Source organism: Notolepis coatsorum, assembly GCF_963971535.1.
Source record: "Notolepis coatsorum genome assembly, chromosome: 18".
In the NCBI taxonomy this organism is placed as follows: domain Eukaryota; kingdom Metazoa; phylum Chordata; class Actinopteri; order Aulopiformes; family Paralepididae; genus Notolepis; species Notolepis coatsorum.
Genome location: NC_140182.1, coordinates 4,379,436 through 4,401,582, shown reverse-complemented (window position 1 = coordinate 4,401,582; position 22,147 = coordinate 4,379,436). Strand labels below are relative to the sequence as shown.

Here is a 22,147-nt window from a genome sequence, read left to right as displayed (position 1 = left end):
TGAGTGGTCGGCCCAGGAGGGTGTCTGACCACTACAACTGAAATCTGACTCTCTCTCTCTCTCTCTCTCTCTCTCTCTCTTGTCTTGTAACGATAATGCACTTCTCTCTCTTTCTCTCTACCTTTCTGCACTCATAACACACCCGGCCTCTCTCCTCTCTCTCTCTCTCTCTCTCTCTCTCTCTCTCTCTCTCTACCTTTCTGCACTCATAACACACCCTCCTCTCTCTCTCTCTCTCTCTCTCTCTCTTCTCTCTCTCTCCTCTCTCTCTCTCCTCTCTCTCTCTACCTTTCTGCACTCCTAACACACCCTCTCTCTCTCTCTCCTCTCTCTCTCTCTCTCTACCTTTCTGCACTCCTATCACACCCTCTCTCTCTCTCTCCTCTCTCTCTCTACCTTTCTGGCACTCCTATCACACCCTCTCTCTCTCTCTCTCTCTCTCTCTCTCTCTCTCTCTCCTCTCTCTCTCTACCTTACTGCACTCCTAACACCCCCTCTCTCTCTCTCTTCCTCTCTCTCTCTCTCTCTCTCTCTCTCTCTCTCTCTCTCTCTCTCTCTCTACTCCTCTCCTCTCCTACCTTTCTGCACTCCTAACATCACCCTCTCTCTCTCTCTCTCTCTCTCTCTCTCTCTCTCTCTCTCCTCTCTCTCTCTCTCTCTCTCTCTCTCTCTCTCTCTCTCTCTCTCTCTCTCTCTCTCTCTCTCTCTCTCTCTCTACCTTTCTGCACTCCTAACACACCCTCTCTCTCTCTCTCTCTCTCTCTCTCTCTCTCTCTACCTTTCTGCACTCCTAACACACCCTCTCTCTCTCTCTCCTCTCTCTCTCTCTCTCTCTCTCTCCTCTCTCTCTCTCTCTCTCTCTCTCTCTCTCTCTCTCTCTCTCTCTCTCTCTCTCTCTCTCTCTCTCTCTCTCTCTCTCTCTCTCTCTCTCTACCTTTCTGCACTCCTAACACACCCTCTCTCTCTCTCTCTCTCTCTCTCTCTCTCCTCTCTCTCTCTCTCTCTCTCTCTCTCTCTCTACCTTTCTGCACTCCTAACACACCCTCTCTCTCTCTCTCTCTCTCTCTCTCTCTCTACCTTTCTGCACACCTTTAAAATCTAATTAGGGTGTAAGAGCTCACACAAACATTCAGAGCCCCTTTAAGTGAATATGGACCAGCAGCCCCTTTAAGTGAATATGGACCAGCAGCCCCTTTAAGTGAATATGGACCAGCAGCCCCTTTAAGTGAATATGGACCAGCAGCCCCTTTAAGTGAATATGGACCAGCAGCCCCTTTAAGTGAATATGGACCAGCAGCCCCCTTTAAGTGAATATGGACCAGCAGCCCCTTTAAGTGAATATGGACCAGCAGCCCCTTTAAGTGAATATGGACCAGCAGCCCCTTTAAGTGAATAGTTGTCTATGGACCAGCAGCCCCTTTAAGTGAAGAGTTGTCTATGGACCAGCAGCCCCTTTAAGTGAAGAGTTGTCTATGGACCAGCAGCCCCTTTAAGTGAAGTGTTGTCTATGGACCAGCAGCCCCTTTAAGTGAAGAGTTGTCTATGGACCAGCAGCCCCTTTAAGTGGAATAGTTGTCTATGGATCAGCAGCCCCTTTAAGTGAATAGTTGTCTATGGACCAGTAGCCCCTTTAAGTGAATATGGACCAGCAGCCCCTTTAAGTGAAGAGTTGTCTATGGACCAGTAGCCCCTTTAAGTGAAGAGTTGTCTATGGACCAGCAGCCCCTTTAAGTGAAGAGTTGTCTATGGACCAGTAGCCCCTTTAAGTGAATATGGACCAGCAGCCCCTTTAAGTGAATATTTGTCTATGGACCAGCAGCCCCTTTAAGTGAATAGTTGTCTATGGACCAGCAGCCCCTTTAAGTGAATATGGACCAGCAGCCCCTTTAAGTGAATATTTGTCTATGGACCAGCAGCCCCTTTAAGTGAATAGTTGTCTATGGACCAGCAGCCCCTTTAAGTGAAGAGTTGTCTATGGACCAGCAGCCCCTTTAAGTGAAGAGTTGTCTATGGACCAGTAGCCCCTTTAAGTGAAGAGTTGTCTATGGACCAGCAGCCCCTTTAAGTGAATAGTTGTCTATGGACCAGCAGCCCCTTTAAGTGAATAGGTCTATGGACCAGCAGCCCCTTTAAGTGAAGAGTTGTCTATGGACCAGCAGCCCCTTTAAGTGAAGAGTTGTCTATGGACCAGCAGCCCCTTTAAGTGAAGAGTTGTCTATGGACCAGCAGCCCCTTTAAGTGAAGAGTTGTCTATGGACCAGCGGCCCCTTTAAGTGAATAGTTGTCTATGGACCAGCAGCCCCTTTAAGTGAAGAGTTGTCTATGGATCAGCGGCCCCTTTAAGTGAATAGTTGTCTATGGACCAGCGGCCCCTTTAAGTGAATAGTTGTCTATGGACCAGCAGCCCCTTTAAGTGAAGAGTTGAACATTTCCGTACCGTTCTCATTCTGGACACAGATGCCAAACATCCGCAAGATGTTGGGCGACTCAAAGCGCCTCATGGTTTCAACTTCCTTTTCGAACATCTTCCTCACCGTGCTTTCAGGGAGAGAACAGTTTAATATTTACTGTTTGGACTTTCAATTTAGGGTGCAACCATCAAATTTACAGTAGATCATGCTACAAAACACTTTTCACAGAGATTTATTCTTAACAATTTCTATAACATAAAGCATTTGCAACCATCCACAAAATGTGCTACTAACCTTGTATTCATGGTCATTGGATAGGTGTATCTTTTGATGGCCACAGTGAATTGTTTGTACTCTCCTTTGTATATCTCTGAGTCGTGGCTTTTCATGAAGGGGACTTTGGGAAAGCCGTAGGTCAGCTCCTCTGCTTTGATCTCACGGATATCTTGGTGAATGATCCTGGGTTTGTTTACTGTCAACGGTGAGAACAGATTAAAGTCAACCGGGTTGAATCACAGATTAAAGTGATTAGGGGCAGCGGTGGCAGCGGTGGCCATAAAGGTTAGAGAAGCGGGTTTGTGACCGGAAGGTCGTTGGTTCGATCCCCGGGACCGGCAGGAAAAATCTGGGCTGGGGAAGTGAATTCATAACGAAAGGTTATCCTATAACCTAGTTATATTAATACTGGTAGAGCGTCTCGCTCTTTGCCATTATGAGATAACTCTTATCTCCTAGCACCTACTGTGCTCATGAACAAACAATTTGCACTCATGCACGTGACCAGGCCACGCCCCCGCGTCCTGCTATAAGACGCCGGACATGGTCACACTCTACCTTCCTCGGAAAAAAAGTTTCCAATATTGAAAACCCAACCAAGGGACCTCAGGGCGCTAAGAGCGAGACGCTCTGCCAGTATTCATATAACTAGGTTATAGGATAACCTTTCGTTATATTATCATACTGATCATCGCGTCTCGCTCTTTGCCATTATGAGATATGGGACAGAGCGGATGCGTGACCCGACAAGTGTACCCCCTGAGGGCCCGTAAGCCCCACTACCAAGGAGGAGGGGAGTCCCGTCCACCCGCCCGTCCTAACGAAGGGGGGGAGGCAGTCAACTCCACCAAAAAGTGGGGGAAAAGGGGGAACCAAAGACCCCTGAAAACGCACAGTACAGGCGGGACCACGTGTGACACAGCACCCCGTGGCACACACCCACACACCCCTGCTAGCCCACCAACTGGCGAGACGATGGGGAGGTCCCAGACCTCAAAACCGCCTGGGAGACAGAACCCCCAGTCATGTCCATGAGGTAAAACTTAACGAAGGGACCCGGGGAGGACCAGGAGGCCGCAGCACAGATGTCCTCCACAGAGGCCCCCCCTAACAAGGCGGCAGAGGCACGAGTGGAGTGCGCCCTGACACACCCAGGGGGGACCTGTCCAGCCAACGTGTAGCAAAAGGCAATGCCCTCGCACAACCAATGTGACAGGCGCTGCTTGGACAGTGCCTTACCTGCGCGAGGGCCACCGTAACAAACAAACAGTTGATCGGCAGCCCTGAGATCCTGCGTCCGACTGAGGTAAACCCCCAAAGCACGGACAGGACACGACAGATGAAGGCTCGCCTCTAACCCACTAGCGTGAGGAGGCGGATGAAACGCCTGAATCACAATATCCCTGGAGCGAAAAGAGCTGCGGATATTCTTTGGCACGAAGACTGGATTAGGCCTCAGAGTCACACCGCTATTGGCCCGAATAGACAGGCACTCAGGCCGCACCGAGAGAGAGCACACAGCTCACCCACACGCTTAGCGGAGGTGATGGCCAGCAGGAACGCAGTCTTGAAAGACAGCTGCTCCAACGGCGCCTGCTCAAGAGGCTCAAACGGGGCCTCCGACAACCGGCCCAGGACCAGTTGGAGGTCCCAACTCGGAGACAAAGAACGTTCCACCGGCTTGAGACGCCGAGCGCCAAGCAGGAAACGTTTCACAAGAGGGTGGCTGAACAACGTACCGCCCTCAAAACCCACATGACAAGAGGATATAGCTGCGGCGTATACCCTCACCGTCGAGGCCGACAGTCTACCCAAGATAGACTGAAGGAAGGAAAGGACAGCGTCCAGGGGGCAGGACACCGGATCCCAGCCCCCCACCTTACACCACTCTTGAAAAGCACACCACTTACCCGCGTAAACCGCGATAGTGGAGGGAGCACGCGTGTTTCGGATGGTGTCGACCACAGAAGGGTAAAGACACATCCCCTCCAGATCCGTGTGCCTGAGAGAGGGCCTGCGGTGACCAAGGAACAGGCCACGGCGGGGCTACCAAGAGCTGGATCAGGACCGGGAACCATACAGCCATGCCCCAGTCCGGCGTAGGTGTATGGGGGGGAATGCGTACAAAATCCCGGGCGGCCATGGATACATCGAGAAGGCATCCACCCCCAGGGGAGGATTGTCCCCCCCGACTGACCGAGAACCATAAGGGGCACTGGTGAGACTGTCTGCTTGCAAACAGATCCACCGTGGCTTCCCCGAACCGGTCCCAGACTTGTCTGACTATGTCTGGACATAGTCCCCACTCGTCGGGATGAGGACCGCCCCGCGACATCACATCTGCGCCCACATTGTCCTTGCCAGGGCTGTGGAGCGCCCTCAGGCTGCGCAGATTGAGAGACGCCCATAGCCAGAGCTTGACCGCCGCCCGGTGCAGACAGACGGAGCGTACTCCACCCTGTCTGTTGATATACGACGCTGTCGTCGCGTTGTCCGTCCTGACCAACACGTGCTCGCCCACCACCAGGTGGCCGAACCGCTTGAGGAGCAGAATGACCGCCTTCAATTCCAACACATTGATATGCAGTGCAGACCAGGTAGCATGGCACGTCCAGCTGCCCCCTACTGCGTTGGTCCGACACGTCCCCCCCATCCCGTGAGGGAGGCGTTGGTGAAGACCGTGACGTGTGACAGCCTGCAGCCCATGGAGATCCCGCTGGTGAGGGCCCCAGGCCCCCCCCCCCAGTGGGCGAGGTCCCCCAGTATTGACATGGGAACCTCCAGTCGTTTCCACTTGCCTCTCACCAGGTCTATTTTCATACTGGAAAACCACCTCTGTATCCTCCTCATGAAGAGGAGGCCAAGAGGGACCACAGAGTGAGCAGATGCCATCATACCGAGCAGGCGCATCACGGACAGCGCCGTAACCGTCCTGCCAGGACGGAGCCCCCTGAGCGCTCCGAGAATATCCACTCGCCATCGCTCTGAGAGGGTTTCCCTCATGGGCCTTGAGCTTAGAACCAAGCCCAAGTACTCCACCTGTTGACTGGGAAGAGGAGTACGCTTCTTCCAGTTCACAGCAAAACCCAGACTGGTGAGGAATTCCACCATCAGCCTGGTATGAGACCTGGCGACCTCCGGCTGAGGAGCAGAATGTCGTCGAGATAGAAAATAACTCGTATCCCCTGACGACGTAGAGGCTCCAGCGCGGTCTCTATGCACTTGGTGAATGTGCGAGGGGCCAGAGAATAGCCGAACGGCAGCCTCTGGTATTCGTACGCTACACCCTGAAAGAGGAAGTGAAGGAATTTCCTGTGAGGAGGGATGTGAAAGTACGCATCCTTCAGGTCTATGGAGGTGAACCAGTCCCCCACTCTGACGGAGCTTATCAGGTGTTTGACGGTCAACAACCTGAACCGCCTCGTCACAATCAGCCGATTGAACGCAGACAGATCCAGAATAGGTCTGACACCTCCGGATTTCTTGGGCACCAGAAAATACCGGGAGTAAACGCCACACATCACGTCCTCCTTTGGGACAACGACGATGGCTTGCTTCGCTAACAGAGATTGGATCTCGTCGGCCAGAGCTGTCACTGCTGCTGACCCTGACAACAAGGTCTGCACCAAACCTGAAAACGGAGGGTGGGGTAGCGCAAACTGCAACACAAGCCCCCGCCTCAGCGTTCTCTCCATCCACTTCGACATACGGCACGGCACATATGTGATGATAATCCCAAAGCGCACCCGCCGCCACTTGGCACTGGTCCACCAGGAACCGTAGATAGGCGGCCCGGTCCCACCCGCTGTGCGTTGCCAACCCTGGACCCGCCAACCACGCGAGCAGGGCGTCTCGTGGAGCAGGGATATCGCACCCTGACACTATCAATGAGGCAATCGCACCCAAGGGGGGACCCCAACAGAAAGGGCCGGTTTGATACAGGGGAAGCTGACATCACACTGGGTGACAAAAGCTCCCCCACAGAACACCTCCCCGGCATGGATTGCTGAGGAACCGTTCTACAGCTGGACATGCAAGGCACGAAGTCCCCACATTGCCCGATAGGGTGGGTTCCTACACACCGTAGCCCTGCAGTGATATTACTACCACCCAAATCACGCACGCCTGCCTGACCACCGCCGGGCTTCCGGCCATGGGAGGCACTAACGTGATACTCGGCCTGGCGAGGGCGGGGCTGGGGGAACTCGCGCTGCGACCCCATGGGCCTCGAGTTCCCCCGCTGACAACCTTCGTCATTGACAGACACAACACCAGGCTCACCAAAAACAGACACAGAACGTGTGGCGTGGGAGCCGCTTGACAGTACAGCATTCTCACGGACAGACCCAGGCCTAGCCAGCAACTGGGTGTCAGCCCCTGTCCCCATGAGAAGCGAAACGTGGGGCCGCTTGCGCCTCCTTGAAGGCACGCGGCCCGCAGCCAAAGGGAACAAATCAGAGCCCTTATCCCGCTGGTGTTGGGGGGGGAGTGACCGGAGAGCGAGCTAGACACAGCTAGACGGCGACGTTTTTTTAGGGCGTGCTCATCTAATGTAGCCGATCCCTCGGCCGCCAAGGCTGTCGGCCTTGCGATCACCTGTTTTCTTTGTGTCCAGGGTACCTCAGGCGGGGGAAACATGGCCGCTGGTTGAGGGCCTCGCCACAGTCGTTGGCGAGGCCGCGCCCTCACCTCTGGCTGCGTGGTGCGAGGCAGTGTGGGGCCTAGGTCAAATACCGCCCGCGCTCCTGCGGAAAGACCAAAGAGTCCCTCTGCGGAGAGGGGAGCCCTGAGGAGAAGAAGTATTTTCCCCTCCTCAAAGGAAGACTGCTCCAACCAAAGATGCCTGTGAATAAGAGTTGACAGCATCCTGGTCCTCCCTGCGGTTATAGCTTGCGACTGAGTTAAAAGCTCTATAACCCCAAAAACATGCGCGATGTTTTCAACGTCGGCTGGCCCTAAGGCCCCACTACCTGACACCATTGTGGACAGAAAAGCAGTCAACTGAGCAATGACACTGGTCGCAGCTAAATTCCGTCCTGCGGTGATATAAACTTCATCAGCCCATACGGCCACCTGCCGGGCCGACTCGCCCTCTGGTGTCGGCTTCCGGGTGGGACACCGTTCAACCATGCCAGGGCAAAGGACCGATGCTACCTGGCCCTCAAGCCACGGCACACCTGCCTTGCGCCCCATTGTCAGCCCATCCACCCGTAAAAGGGGTAAATAAGCCTCAGCAAAACCCCCCACATTAGACACCGATTGACCTTCAGCAATGAACCGGCTAAGAGGAGGGAAGAGTGGTGACAGCCCACGGCGGGGAACAAAGGAACAGTGACCCAGCATCGTAGCATTAGCCGCACACTCCAGGATAGCAGGGAAAACATCCAATTCAGAGTCATGACGACCATGTTTACCCAAATATCCCGCCCCTCGCGCCAATACACAACTCGGCTGTCTCACGGGACAACGAGCAGTATCACAAATGCTAGCATTAATGCCTGGCAGCGCAGACACTACCTGTGCGCGACCTAGCTCGACTGCTAGCCATCGCGCGACGTCCCTCGATCCGCTGTCACGAGATGAGGGAACCCCAGGACAGGTCCGATGCGCTGTTAGGATGAGCAGAGAAGATTCCAGGGGCTGGTGAACCTCCGGCGAAAACCCAACATTGTGTAATTTCTCCCTGCGTTTCATAACAACTAGTTCACGGAGTGCACTGCAACGTCCATGTTGGAAACAAAAAAAAGAGGAAGGTAGAGTGTGACCATGTCCGGCGTCTTATAGCAGGACGCGGGGGCGTGGCCTGGTCACGTGCATGAGTGCAAATTGTTTGTTCATAGCACAGTAGGTGCTAGGAGATAAGAGTTATCTCATAATGGCGAAGAGCGAGACGCGATGACCAGTATGATAATATAACTCTCTCCTATCCCCTTAACAACTACCGCTGAAGTGCCCTTGAGCAAGGCACTTAACCCCCAACTGCTCCAGTGGAGTTGCTCAGTGGCCAATGGTGTCGACTGTGGTTGTACTGGGCAGCTCCCAGGTGTGAATGGAACTGTGTGAATGTGAAGCAGGGCATTCCTGAAAAAGAGCATCTGTGCTCAGCGAACCTACCCTGGGTAAATAAAGGTAAAATAAAAGTCAACCAGGTTGAATCACAGATCCGGGATTGGATTGAAATAGAAGGAAGAGTAGAGGCCTGCACTCCTACCACTTCTGGTCTGAGTGTTGTTTACACCTCCCATGGTATAGGAGTCTATTCAAGACCTCAGCGTTCATGGAATCATGTTTTTTTGTGCCCAGTGACTATTGCTCTATAATACCAACTCTTCTCTGTCCAGGACCTCACCTCTCCGGACTACACCTCGACCACGGATCCCCACCAGCCTGCACCCTCATGGACCTCACACACCCGACCTGTCACTCCTCCACTCCTTGATCCCTGTCTTTGAGCTCCTCTCACCACCTTGGACCTTGCTTCCCCATACTCCAATTAAACATATTTTTTTTATCCACTTTTTCTCCCATTTTTCTATTTTTCTCCCATCCCAATTTCGTCTCGTCCAATTCAACCCTCCCCTGTCTCGAACGTTGTTTCTTGCCTCCCACAAGCCGGCTGCAATGTGGACTAAGTCATACATAGCACGAGTCCCCTCCGATACTCGAGGTAACAGCAGTCGCATCTTTTCACCTGCGCAGTGCGATCTTTCAGCGTCAGGAGTCTGTGCTTTGGAGGGGCACCGCCCCCATCGCTTCTTGATTCTTCTGCGCAGGCGCACCAACCGACCTGTAGGAGTCGCTATCCACAACGCTCGATCCCCACCCATCAGTTTCCCACCCCCTAATACTGCCAATGTGTATTAGTGCGGACGACCAGCTAAACTGAAAGCAATGTGGTGAAGTTGTGTAGCAAACAGGTGAACCCAGCGTCTCCAGCATTTGTGGTGAGCGCCTTGCCCACTGCACCACGTAGCCGCCCTCCAATTAAACATTCTAAACCACTCTATTCTCCTGTGCCTGTGTTCTGCTCCTGGGTTCTAGAAAGACACCTCACCCTAGCATACAGTAGATTTCGTTCACAGTCTTTGCTGCCCTGTAACGGGCGCCTGGTGGCACTAAATCCAGATTGAACTCTGCCATTGGAAAGAGGAGATTTGTCCCGATCCATAGATGTATGACTATGGCCATAATAAGGTAATTTATAGGCCTGATATATTCTATATTCTATATTCATATTCCAAATTGCTAAATTCAGTACTGTATCTACAAAAAACCCTGTAAATCATCTGCCCTTTATTCATTTGCTTAGATATTTTGTACAATTGATCTCAATAAGGTGCTGAATGAGCTGAATGAGTGCCAATTCTTCATGTCTGGTCAATGTTAGCATGGTGTTATTCACCGTCAAATATGGAAAAAAAAGAATGATCATAATTTATATTCTCCTTTGGTTCATCACAATTTACTCAAGCATACAGTAGTAACAGACACAATATTTCTGTTACTATATGCACATGTACCTTGTAGAAGTGGAGCAATCTTCCATTTACTTGGGTATGTACTTTTAGGCACATTTTCTGAAAATATGGCTAGGGCTTAACACTATGATCGCCGATGATGAGTTTACACGTCATTCCTAGCCATGCTCATTCTGCCGAAAACGCCGTAACTCATCTTTGATATCAATATTTCAAAAATCTGTGATCGGAATCATATTTCCCCTTCGGACCCTGAGACACACTGCTGATCTCCTCTCAACTCTCTAGCGGTTCAAGAGCGCCATCTGGTGGTTTGATCTCGCACAGATTCCTACCAAACTGTATTTGATCATCAATATAATGCATTTGGAGCTATAAATCACGTTCTGGAGAAAGCTGCAGAAAAAGATAAAAACATACTTTAGACCATATTTTAGTATGAATATGTGAATGAAAAAGTTTAACGTTGATACACCCTGAACAATACATATAGGACATTGAATGGGCCCTAATAATGGCAATCTAGCAATAGAATTTAAAAAGTTATAGCCCTGCAAAGAAGGGGAACTTCTCCATAGACAAATAGAGCTGGCAACGGATGGTATATCATGCATTTTAATGATGGCGATCAAAGTGTTAAGAGGTTAAGGTTTTTGTTGACTCACTTGTTTTAATCAGTGTTGTGAGGTTTCTCATCTCTTCCGCGAGCACTGTGTGAAACAGACAAGACACAATCAACTGACACTGAAGTAAATCCAGCGGATCCAATCTAATAAGGCGTGTCCATACAACCTCACACGTAAGCATGAGATCCCATGGCAACCTGTCACCGTGGCGACGTGAATGAATGAATGAATGAATGAAAACTTTATTTAACAGATTGCAGAATGGGTACAATACAGTACGGCTCAATACACACAATTGTTAAGGGGATGCAGACCAGAGAAATACTTTCATCTTGTTTACATCAGGGTCCCCCATTTTCAATTCATAGTGACATTTATGACATACACAACATACATGACATCATGACATTTATGACATAGGGACATACATGACATACAGGTATATAGTACTGTTACATTTGTGACATATATGATATGCAAATATACAGTACTGTTACCCAGTACTGTTACCCAGAGATCCTAACAGAAAATATATACATATAGAGGCTGGGTGGCGCAGCGGTCTAAGCGCTCGTCACCAACGCGTAAGACACCGGTATCGAATCCGGCTGTCAGCGTTGCCTCCGGCTTGGGCCGGCCGTCATACTGACTAAATTATTTGGCAGAGTCAGCGGGAGGGGAGTCGATGGGTGGTAATCTGGTCGTTGTAAACAGCGACTCCTACAGGTCGGTCAGGGCACCTGCACAGCAAGGACACGAGATGGCGGGGGCAGTGTGAGCCTCCCACACGTTACACCTCGCCAATGAGAGTCCGCGCTGGCAGGTGAAAAGAAGTGGCTGGCTGACTCTGCATGTATCGGAGGGGACATGCGATAGTATCTATCAACCCTCCCTACAACCGACCAGTGGGGGGCACATGCGAGCAACGATCAAGACAGGGGAGGGGGGAATTGGCACGACTAAATTTGGATGGGAGAAAAAACAGAAAAAGAGGGAGAAAAAGTGGATAAAAAAAAGAAAATATATACATATGATGGGGAGGAGACTGTACAGGAGGGAGGGGGTGGGGGGGGGGGTTTGGACATTTATGGTGGCCAGTTTTGAATTACAGCCTCCCGTAGGTGCTCTTTACACGTGTAAAGATTGCAGATTAAGTTTTGATTTTCCTATGTTGGCTTATGTTCTTTTCAGGAATGTTTTTTTTTAATTGTTGATTGTTGATTTTTTTTTATTATATATTATATTTTGAAAACTAACTTTTTTTAATTTGTTTTTGAATTAGGGGTAGGTTGCTCTATAAGCCTTCGGCTTCAAACCTATCCTTTTCGTTTGTTTATTTGTAAAAAATCTTCATTTTTTTTTTGTTTATGTTCATTTATTTATATTTGTAAACATTCGAAATAAAATAATTCATTCATTCATTCATTCATTCATTCATTCATTCATACACCCAGGTCCACCTCACCTCTCTGCAGCTCGTCCAGATCACACTTCCTGTCCACCTCGTCCTCCGCCTGCCGTGAGGCCATCTCGAACAGGCCGCTCAGCGCCTCCCTCTGCTCCACCTGCAGCGCCAGCGAGAGCCCCTGGAAGGCGTCGTTCAGCCGCTCGTTCAGACTCCCGAAGTCGTCGCCGAGGTTGCAGGCCTTCACCACGCGGGCGAGGAACCGGGCCGACGTGTACTTTCTGATCAAATCAAATGTATCACATTAGTATAGGAGGAGGAGAAGGAGGAGGAGGAGGAGGAGGAGGAGGAGGAGGAGGAGGAGGAGGAGGAGGAGGAGGAGGAGGAGGAGGAGGAGTGCATGAGAGTAGAAGACCGTAAGAAGGTTAGTGTTTTAATTATCAGTAGGTTGGTTTCGTTCTTGGTGCTAATAGGGTCATACTTAGGCTGCAATTTGCGATTTTTCTTTATCAAATCAAATTGAAAATCAAATAAAATGTATTTACGCAACAACCAGGAAGGGTGGGATAGGAGAAAAATCGGGAAAAAGGAGGGGAAGAAAGATAATAATAATAAAAAAAAAAAAAAAAATGTATTTGTAAGGCCCGACAACACACGTTGATGTCCCCCATGGGCCGGACACGTCTTCTTTAACTCATTCCCTGCCAACAACGATTTTATACGTTTTGTCCGCCAATCGTTGAACGCCCAACCACGTAACGTTATTTGATCGTTATTTCTTTTATTCGATATTTCCATTCGTTATCCATCCAGGCAGCCTGTGTTACCATAGGGAATGAGTCTGAGATTGCAAAAGTCCAATACCGCCGCCTGGTGGTATGTGGCCGATGTTGCACTTCCTTTGAGACTCTGTATGGGGCTGTGCGTCGATGAAATGCCTCCGGGCCGACTTTTCTAGTAGCCTGAACCAGGGGCTTCACCCGATCGCGTTGAATTGTTTTTGGGACCCCCGATTCATTATGCTGTGGGGGGTTATATCGTGGGCCAAATGGACATACGATCTACCAGATGGCAATCAAATAATTGGAATATTCTTTTTGGAATCCCACCGGCCACAAGAGCAATTTACCGTCAATTTCAGCTTGATTGTGCCTTGTTTTCATAGCCATCGCCCTGATCAGCGTATGGGGTTGTACTAACGAATGCCGTTATTGACAATCAATTAATCAGAAACGACCCCCCCCCCTTTCATGCATTCATGATGGAACATAATACCGATCATATGCATTTGAATTTTTAAGTGTAGCGTGTATAGGGATGAAATGGCAATGGATTTAATATAATACACGTATCAGGCTATTACTAGCCTCCCAGGAATGACCCTAAACCGCTCTAAAACCATACTTATATTCACCACGGTATAAAACGGGAATGTATGGATGGAAAAATTATTTCTTTTTCACATCTTGAACGATAGATACCCGATGTCAAATGGGCCATAGTATTGCATCCATAGCTATAATATAGAATATAGTTATAGCCCTGCAGACAAGGTGACCGACCCCATTGGTTTAATGCGAGGCAGCACATCCCGTTCCCAGCGTGGCAGAGGAAGAGTTAAACAAGTCAAGGAGAAACATCACAATAAATCAAGAACAAAACAAAAACACCATGAAGTCCAAATTTTTTTAAATAAATAAAATAAATGCCACTCTCGCCCTAGCAAGGAAAGCAGTGAAGCATGACTGGCACACCCTACACAACACCACAACAACAACAGCACCTCTGAGCAGACTCAGGTCCCGCCACCCCTACAACAAGGTGGCACAGGAGATGCTCCGTTCCACCACTGAGGACCTGTCCGGAAATGGATGGCTGGCGGCAGCCTGGAAGAAGAGAGAGTGGGAGAGCGCTGGGCCAACCCGCATCCACCACTACATCTGGGATCCAGGAGATGGCGCCACAGGAGACGATCTTCCACGCCGGCAATGGGTTCTGCTGAACCGTTTAAGATCTGGGGTCGGTCGCTTCAATGCAGCATTAAAGAAGTGGGGCCTGGCAGACAGCGCTGCATGTGAGTGTGGAGACCCTGAGCAGACTGTCGAGCATATCCCGATCGTCTGCCCCCTATACAGACCACCCTCTGCCCCCCTATACAGACCACCCTCTGCCCCCCTATACAGACCACCCTCTGCCCCCTATACAGACCACCCTCTGCCCCCTATACAGACCACCCTCTGCCCCCTATACAGACCACCCCCTGCCCCTTATACAGACCATCCTCTGCCCCCCTATACAGACCATCCTCTGCCCCCTATACAGACCACCCTCTGCCCCCTATATAGACCACCCTCTGCCCCCTATACAGACCACCCTCTGCCCCCTATACAGACCACCCTCTGCCCCCCTATACAGACCACCCTCTGCCCCCTATACAGACCACCCTCTGTCCCCCTATACAGACCACCCTCTGCCCCCTATACAGACCACCCTCTGCCCCCTATACAGACCACCCTCTGCCCCCTATACAGACCACCCTCTGCCCCCCATACAGACCACCCTCTGCCCCCTATACAGACCACCCTCTGCCCCCTATACAGACCACCCTCTGCCCCCTGTACAGACCACCCTCTGCCCCCTATACAGACCACCCTCTGCCCCCTATACAGACCACCCTCTGCCCCCTATACAGACCACCCTCTGCCCCCTATACAGACCACCCTCTGCCCCCTATACAGACCACCCTCTGCCCCCTATACAGACCACCACCTGCCCCCTATACAGACCACCCTCGGAAGCCAGCCTCTTTGACGTGGGACCAGAGATAAGGGCGTGGCTACAAGATACAGAGTTGGACCCAGACGTACCCCACGCGAAGGTGAGGAAAAACTCACTAAAAACCTAACGATAGGAAAAAATGCACCACAGGCAATGTGTAGGAGAGAAACCTGATGAGCTCCTCTGCGGACTCCAGCGTGATCTTGAGCTCGGCGAGCGCTCTCTCCACCGGGGCCGGGTTCTGACCGGGGCCCTTCTGTCGGATCACCAGCACCAGCTCCTCCAGCCCCTTGACGCGCTGCACCACGCGATCGCAGCGCTTCCTGTTGGCCTTGACCTCCTGGCACAGCGAGTAGATCTTCTCTGCCAGCATCAGGATGGGGTCGATGAAGTCCATGGCTGGCTGAACAAAGGAGAAGAACCTGAGGTCAGCGAGAGATATTGATAACAATGCTGATATTGATTATTATTATTATGCTGATAAATATTGATGCTGTTGTTGTGGAACAATGCTGATATACAGTTAAGAATGAGTCATTCGCTTTTGGTTTTTAAGAAAATGGTTTGTAAAGCAATTTTTGAAAACTACAAAGGTGAATAATACTGTTTTTTTTTTTTGCTATTTTATTTTAGAATACCGTTTTGGATTCGAATCCAGCTCACAGCTCCGGGGTTGTCACCAGCTTGGCCGGCTGTTCACACTAATACAATTGGCAGTGTTAGAGGGTGGGAGAAGCTGGCGGGGTGGGTCCGGGTCGTCGTAAACAGCGACTCCTACAGTTCGGTCGGGGCGCCTGCTAAGCGCGGATAGGATCTAAGTGGGATAGTGTGATCCTTCCACACGCTACGCCCTCTCAGTGAGAATCCGCGCTGCCAGGTGAAAAGAAGCGGTTGATTGGCTGGACGTGTGTCGGAGGAAGCACGTGATAGCCTCCACTCTCCCAGATCGACTGTGGGGGGTAAGTGCGCAGCGACCAGGAAGGGGATTGGGAATTGGCATAACGACTAACATTGGGATGGGAGAAAATCGGAGGAAAAAGGGGGGGGGGGAATATCAATAAAAAAAGAAAAGAAAAAAAATGTTTTGGAGTCTTAATTTTGTTAAGAATATAGGACAGGCATATATAAGCATTAAGCATATAAAATAAATTCCACCCGCCTGGCTGGGTGGTCATTAAAGAATCTAATCTAATCTAATCTAATGAAAAACCTTTCAAGAACTTCGGGAGAACGACGTCCATGGATCGACAGTGTCTGCCGGTGTCAATGGAAATGGGGTTGAAATGATTGAATAATAATAATAATAATAATAATAATAATAATAATAATAATAATAATAATAATAATAATAATAATAAACTTTATTTGTATAGCACCTGGCTTTCATACAGAAACTGCAGCTCAAAGTGCTTCACAACAGGAAAAAATACATAAAATGAGCACATAGAGTGCAGACATATAAAATAACAGTTTTTCACATTAGGATCTAACATCCCAACAGGCCACCTTGTTTATGGTTTGATTCAGTTTTAAATAGACAATAATAACAAGAGTAAGATAGAATAGACAGAGAAATAGTGCACATAAAGTGTAGACATATAAAATCCCATTTTTTTACACTGCAATAAAATAAATAAACACTTGGTGTTTTCTGTTTGAAATGCTGAACTAAGCTCTTCTTTTTTTTGCTGAGCACCAACACAGCTCAATAATTCATGCAGCCATCTATCATCCAGCTGTCTGTGACCCTGCTGCCCCCAGATGCTGCATCGTGTCATAGACTGTGTGCATCCATGCGTGTTTCTTTCTACAGAGCATGCGTGGACATGTCAAGCAAAGCCTGTTCTGAATTATCTTGCCCTTCATCATCAAAAAGAATAACTTTTTAACACTTTGGTCGCCAGGCTTATATTCATAATAAACCATCCCACGCCAGCTCTATTTGTCTATGGAGAAGTTCCCCTTCTTTGCAGGGCTATAACTTTTTAAATTGTATTGCTAAATTGACATTACTATGGCCCATTCAACGTCAAGTATCTATTGTTCAGGGTGTAGCAACGTTATACTTTTTCATTCACATATTCATACTAAAATACGGTCTAAAGTATAAGTATGTTTTTATCGTTTTCTGCAGCATTCTCCAGAACGTGATTTATAGCCCTAAATGCATTATATTGATGATCAAATACAGTTTGATAGCAATCTGCGCGAGATAAAACATTTCAAATGGACGTGCTTCTAGAAGTTACTACTTATCATCTGATGTTGACCGAATGGGGGGGGGGGGGGGGGGGGTCGTTTATAATTCCGTGGCCAACGTTAGATGATTCATCTAGTGTGGGTGATATGATCATTAGAGCAGTTTGTATCGAACACGTTAAAAAATAACTGAAGGTGAAGCTGAAACTAACCGTAGCTTCCTCGTAGCGTTGGGCGATGAGCGTGGAGCAGAAATATTCCTATTATGGGATGTTGAAATATGCGATCCATCTCCAGGTTGTATAATAGTATATACGTCCAAATCATGTTGTTTATCGAGTTATTGGTAACGGATTGCTATCCATTGTGTCTAGCCCGAGTCCCGGGACTATTAGCGAGTGAATTGGAATGAGCACCAGCTTCCGTTTCCGGTTTCCGGTTTGAGCAATCCGCCGATCGGCCACCAGATGGCGCTCTTGAACCATTGGAGAGTTGAGAGGGGATCAACAGTAGATCTCAAGTCTCCGGGGGAGAAATATCATTGCGATCACAGATTTTTGAAATATTGATATCAAAGATGAGCATGGCGGGGAATGACATGGTAAGGCGTTTTTGGCGACCAAAGTGTTAATAACAAATAATAACAATAAAGGGCGGCTGGGTAGCGCAGCGGACTAAGCGTCTGTCTACCACCACAGAGACACTGGTAACGAATCGGGCTGTCAGCGGTGCCTCCGGCTTGGGCCGGTCGTCATACTGACACAATTGGCAGAGTCAGCGGGAGGGAAGCCGGTGGGTGGTAATCTGGTCGTTGTAAACAGCGACTCCTACAGGTCGGTCAGGGCGCCTGCACAGCGAGAGAAGGAACTGGGTAAGGTAGTGTGATGATCCTCCCACGCGTTACACTTCACCAATGAGAGTCCTCGCTGTCAGGTGAAAAGAGGCTGCTGGCTGTCTCCACATGTATCGGAGGAAGCATGTGATAGACTTCAGGGCTCCCTAGACCGACCAGTGGGGGGGCACATGCGCGCAACGACCAGGAAGGGGAGGGGGGAATTGGCATAACGACTCAATTGTGATGGGAGAAAAATAGCCTACAGAAAAATAGGAGGAGAAAAAGTGGATACATTTTTTTTAAATAATAATAATAAACTTTATTTGTATAGCACCCTTCATACAGGGAATTGCAGTTCAAAGTGCTTTACACCAGTAAGAAATAAGACATAACATCAGTGTAAAACAAGCAGCAAGAGCAAAGCATAAAGTGGGATAAAATAAAGCAGGTATATTAATCAACATCATATCAGAACCTAACGTTCCAATAGGCTTCTTGAATTTTTGTAATCTGTTACAAAACATGATAAAGGTCATAGTATGCACCCAGCGGATATAGTGGGCGTAGGAATAGAAATAAAAAATAAGTTAAATAATAGCAAGGGGAATAAAATGATAATATTGAGAAATGTAATTACGTCCTTTGTCACTTCAGCAACTTTAAGAGGAATTGAAAATGTCATATCCTATGTGACAATGTGTTCTCACGTGATCTAGTGGAAAGGGGAACTGAGAAACTGAGAAATTGTTCAGTGCTTTAGTGGGTTTGTAGTGTAAATTGCAGGTATTTAAAACCACAGTGACACATGACATGACATGGCAGAAAATACTACATATAGTACACAGTATGGATCTTTATGTGATCATATACAGTAGCAGCAGTAAAAAAAATACCATTCACAATCCATTGACATGGAATTGAACACTGGTTATTGAAATAGCAAGCATGCATTCGCTTACTACTGGACACTGGTGTGATATATAATTTTTTCTTTTACAATTAAATGTCCTTAGGAGTTGGATTTCACCACAGAGGGAAATTGTTACAGGCTGAACAATGCACCTCCCCACATAATATACGTTTTGAAAAGCTATATTGACACAGTTATTAAAGTATTACATGAAAATGCTCGCGATAGCCCTCTACTTTGTATTCCTGACTACAGTCTTGGGAGTATATGATGAGTCATGTTCCTCTTAAAGCCACAATAAAAAAAGTGACTCATTGTCTCTTTCCATTAAAAACCAGCATGTGACTAAGTAGTCTCCTGTCCTCTGCAGAAATTGGTTATTTTAATAAAAAAAATAGTATTAATAATAATAATAAAAATACAAAAATATAATAATAAAAAAAAATTAAAAATCTGTTATTTAGATCATGACTAGTGAAGACATTCACACCACAAGGTAACAGAAGAGGGGTAATAATAACTAGGACAGAGGTTGGTATCTTTCTTTCTTTCTCTTTGCATCATGTGGCCATTCACATTATGAATGATACATGATGACACATTATATACTGAGGTTTATTCAGGAGAACTGCATTCCTAACAAGCATCAGCAAGGTGTGCGCTGAAGTTTTGGGTTCAGTTAGTTAATATTACATGAAGATGACTTAATTTCCATCCATACACAAACGGTATACAGTGTAGTAGAGATATGAACTGTATCGGTAGCAGTTTAGCATTTTTCGACAAAAAGGCAGCATAAATCGGCAGAACACCGCCCACTATTATAATAATAAGACACCCTTTCAAGTCTGCTGATATAGTAAGTGAAGTATGAGCAACAATAACAGAGACAATCATGATTCGGCGTATCTGGATTTCAATAAGAGATAAATAAATCAACAGAAACGCGTTTACCTCCAGTGTGTGTGTGTCGATATAAGCTGCTTGTTTAGATCCCGTACGTCTCAGGACTGAAAGGTGCGTCTGACTATAACCACCAGCACCTCTACCAGCTCAGGACTTCCTCTACAGGCTGTGAGGAGATGCTTCCTGCCACAGTCGCCTCTGGCTGTAAGTGAAACCGTGCACGCAGGGGCGTAGCTGGGGGGGGGGGGGTAGCTTAGGATGATTCCAAGGGCCCAGCACTGGGGGGGGCCCCCAATTTTTTTTTTTTTTTTTTACTAGACATCACTCAGGTGTATTATTGATGCTCTCATTGATACTATGTTTGTTTCTGAAGTGTGTGTGTGTGTGTGTGTGATATATATAGAGAGAGGGGGGGCTTTGGTAGACTATTGCATTGGTCCATTCATTGAAGATGAACGCAATGCGACATCCTTTACTAGGCTCACCCACCAACAGTGCAGGTGCTGAACTGCTGATCCGAATGTATAGGTTAAAACCATATTATGCGTTTTCATCAATAAAAAAATTGCCAAAAAAAATTGGGGGCCTACAAATACATTCTTTCATGGGGCCCAGAATCTGGAGCTACACCCCTGCGTGCACGATGATGCGTCTGCCGTGCGTCACTGTGCACATTATTATTGATTGATGTAGCGTCTGTCTGTCTGTCTGACACACCGAGGGCAGAGTGCCACTTCAGGGTGTTATTTAGAGCTCAAATGATCAATGAAACGTGACGGTAATAAATCACCGGGGAAGGAAGCGATTGCAGGGCAGACACCTAGATGATATTATAGAGAGCCTCTGCCTCGAGATATTATTTAATCAATCTATTATGTTACATCGTGTTACTTGTGGTATCACAAGGTGGGGTTCCTTCCCACCGCAATTACTTTGCCACAATATTGCATACAATAATGTGAAAGAGTCTATCTATCTATCCTTTATAATAAACATATTTCATTCCTGTGACCCTAGTGTTTATCATGCATGCCAATAGTGTTCTTACATAGTAGTGATTATGGTATGGAGTGCTTATAAGCATTATGCTTCTCATGGTCAATGACAGCATGGGCTGTTGGCAGTGGTTCTATCATGTTTTTTTTTTTTTTTTTAATCTTTCTTCCCCTCCTTTTTCCTGATTTTTCTCCCATCCCACCCTTCCTGGTTGTTGCATACTTTCCCCTACTGTTGGTCCGGGAGACCGGAGACTGTCACATGCTTTCCTCCGACGCATGTGCAGCCTGGGGCAGGCCAACCTGGCCGTGCAGGTTCTCACCGGGGAGAGTGTAGCGTGTGGGAGGCCACACTATCTCTCCTCAGTTCCAACCCTTGCTGAGCAGGCGCCCAGACCGAACTGTAGGGGTCGCTGTCCACAACGCCCAGGACCCACCCTTCAGCTTTCCCACCCCCTGATACGGCCAATTGTATCAGTGTGAGAGGCCAGCCAAGCTGATAGCAACGCCGGGAGCTGGATTCGAACAGGCGAATCCAGTGTCTCCCGGTGTTGGTGACGAACGTAATCTCCGTGCGCCACCTGCCCCCCGGTTCTATCATGTTGTTCCATCCTCAGATGCCATCACAGTCATTTTAGGTTGGTGAGGAGGTTTTCTCAGGACCATTTTCATAGAAGGGAAGCCCACACTGTGCTTATTGTTCCTAGTAATAGCAACATATGACTAAATAGGGGTGTGTCCAGAGGGCAAAGGGCAGACACATCACAATGGTAGTGGGCTGTGGGACCAATAAAAGTCATTAGACATAAATAGTTTAAAAACACGACAAGAATACATTAGGTTCTCAGGTTTTTATATAGCATTACGCTGTTTGTTAATATGACTTGATTTGATTTGATTTATTATTTGCTTTTATTACGGATCCCCATTAGCTGGTGCCATAGCAACCAGCTAGTCTTCCTGGGGTCCACACACAAAAAAAAAAAAACATACAAAAACAATTATTATTGCAAAACAAAATTATTAAAGGTCAGTACTCAACACACAATGCATAATGAAACTAACAATTAAGATGGCTAAAATTACACGCAAGCAAAAAAAAACTTGGAATAAGCAAATTACCTCAAACTTGATTAAATTGCATGAACGTTACGCAACCCAAATAGAATATCTCATGCACTGGAAACCGTTTGAGGGCCGAAAAGAACGCTATATAGACCTGTTCGCTGTTTACAAACATACCGTGTTCGAGCCAATCAGCGACACCAACTGAGTCACGTGACTAAGTTGCCCCAGACGCGTTTTCCTTAATGCCAAGCAAGCAGTGC

General features: G+C 48.1%; 1 protein-coding gene across 2 annotated transcripts in view; it reads right to left on the bottom strand.

Moving 5' to 3' along the window:
- LOC311244711 (mixed lineage kinase domain-like protein) overlaps window positions 1-19,985 on the bottom strand; it is a 40,644-nt gene extending 20,659 nt beyond the window's left edge. For both annotated transcript variants that reach the window (XM_084334364.1, XM_084334365.1), the window contains exons 1-6: window positions 19,873-19,985; window positions 15,145-15,377; window positions 12,257-12,477; window positions 10,831-10,875; window positions 2,706-2,883; window positions 2,438-2,538 (exon numbers count right to left, since the gene is read on the bottom strand). In XM_084334364.1, the coding sequence (XP_084190490.1) occupies window positions 2,438-2,538; window positions 2,706-2,883; window positions 10,831-10,875; window positions 12,257-12,477; window positions 15,145-15,371 (772 nt within the window). In that variant the 5' untranslated portion in view covers window positions 15,372-15,377; window positions 19,873-19,985. The remainder of the gene's footprint in view (window positions 1-2,437; window positions 2,539-2,705; window positions 2,884-10,830; window positions 10,876-12,256; window positions 12,478-15,144; window positions 15,378-19,872) is intronic.
- Window positions 19,986-22,147: the final 2,162 nt, after the last annotated feature.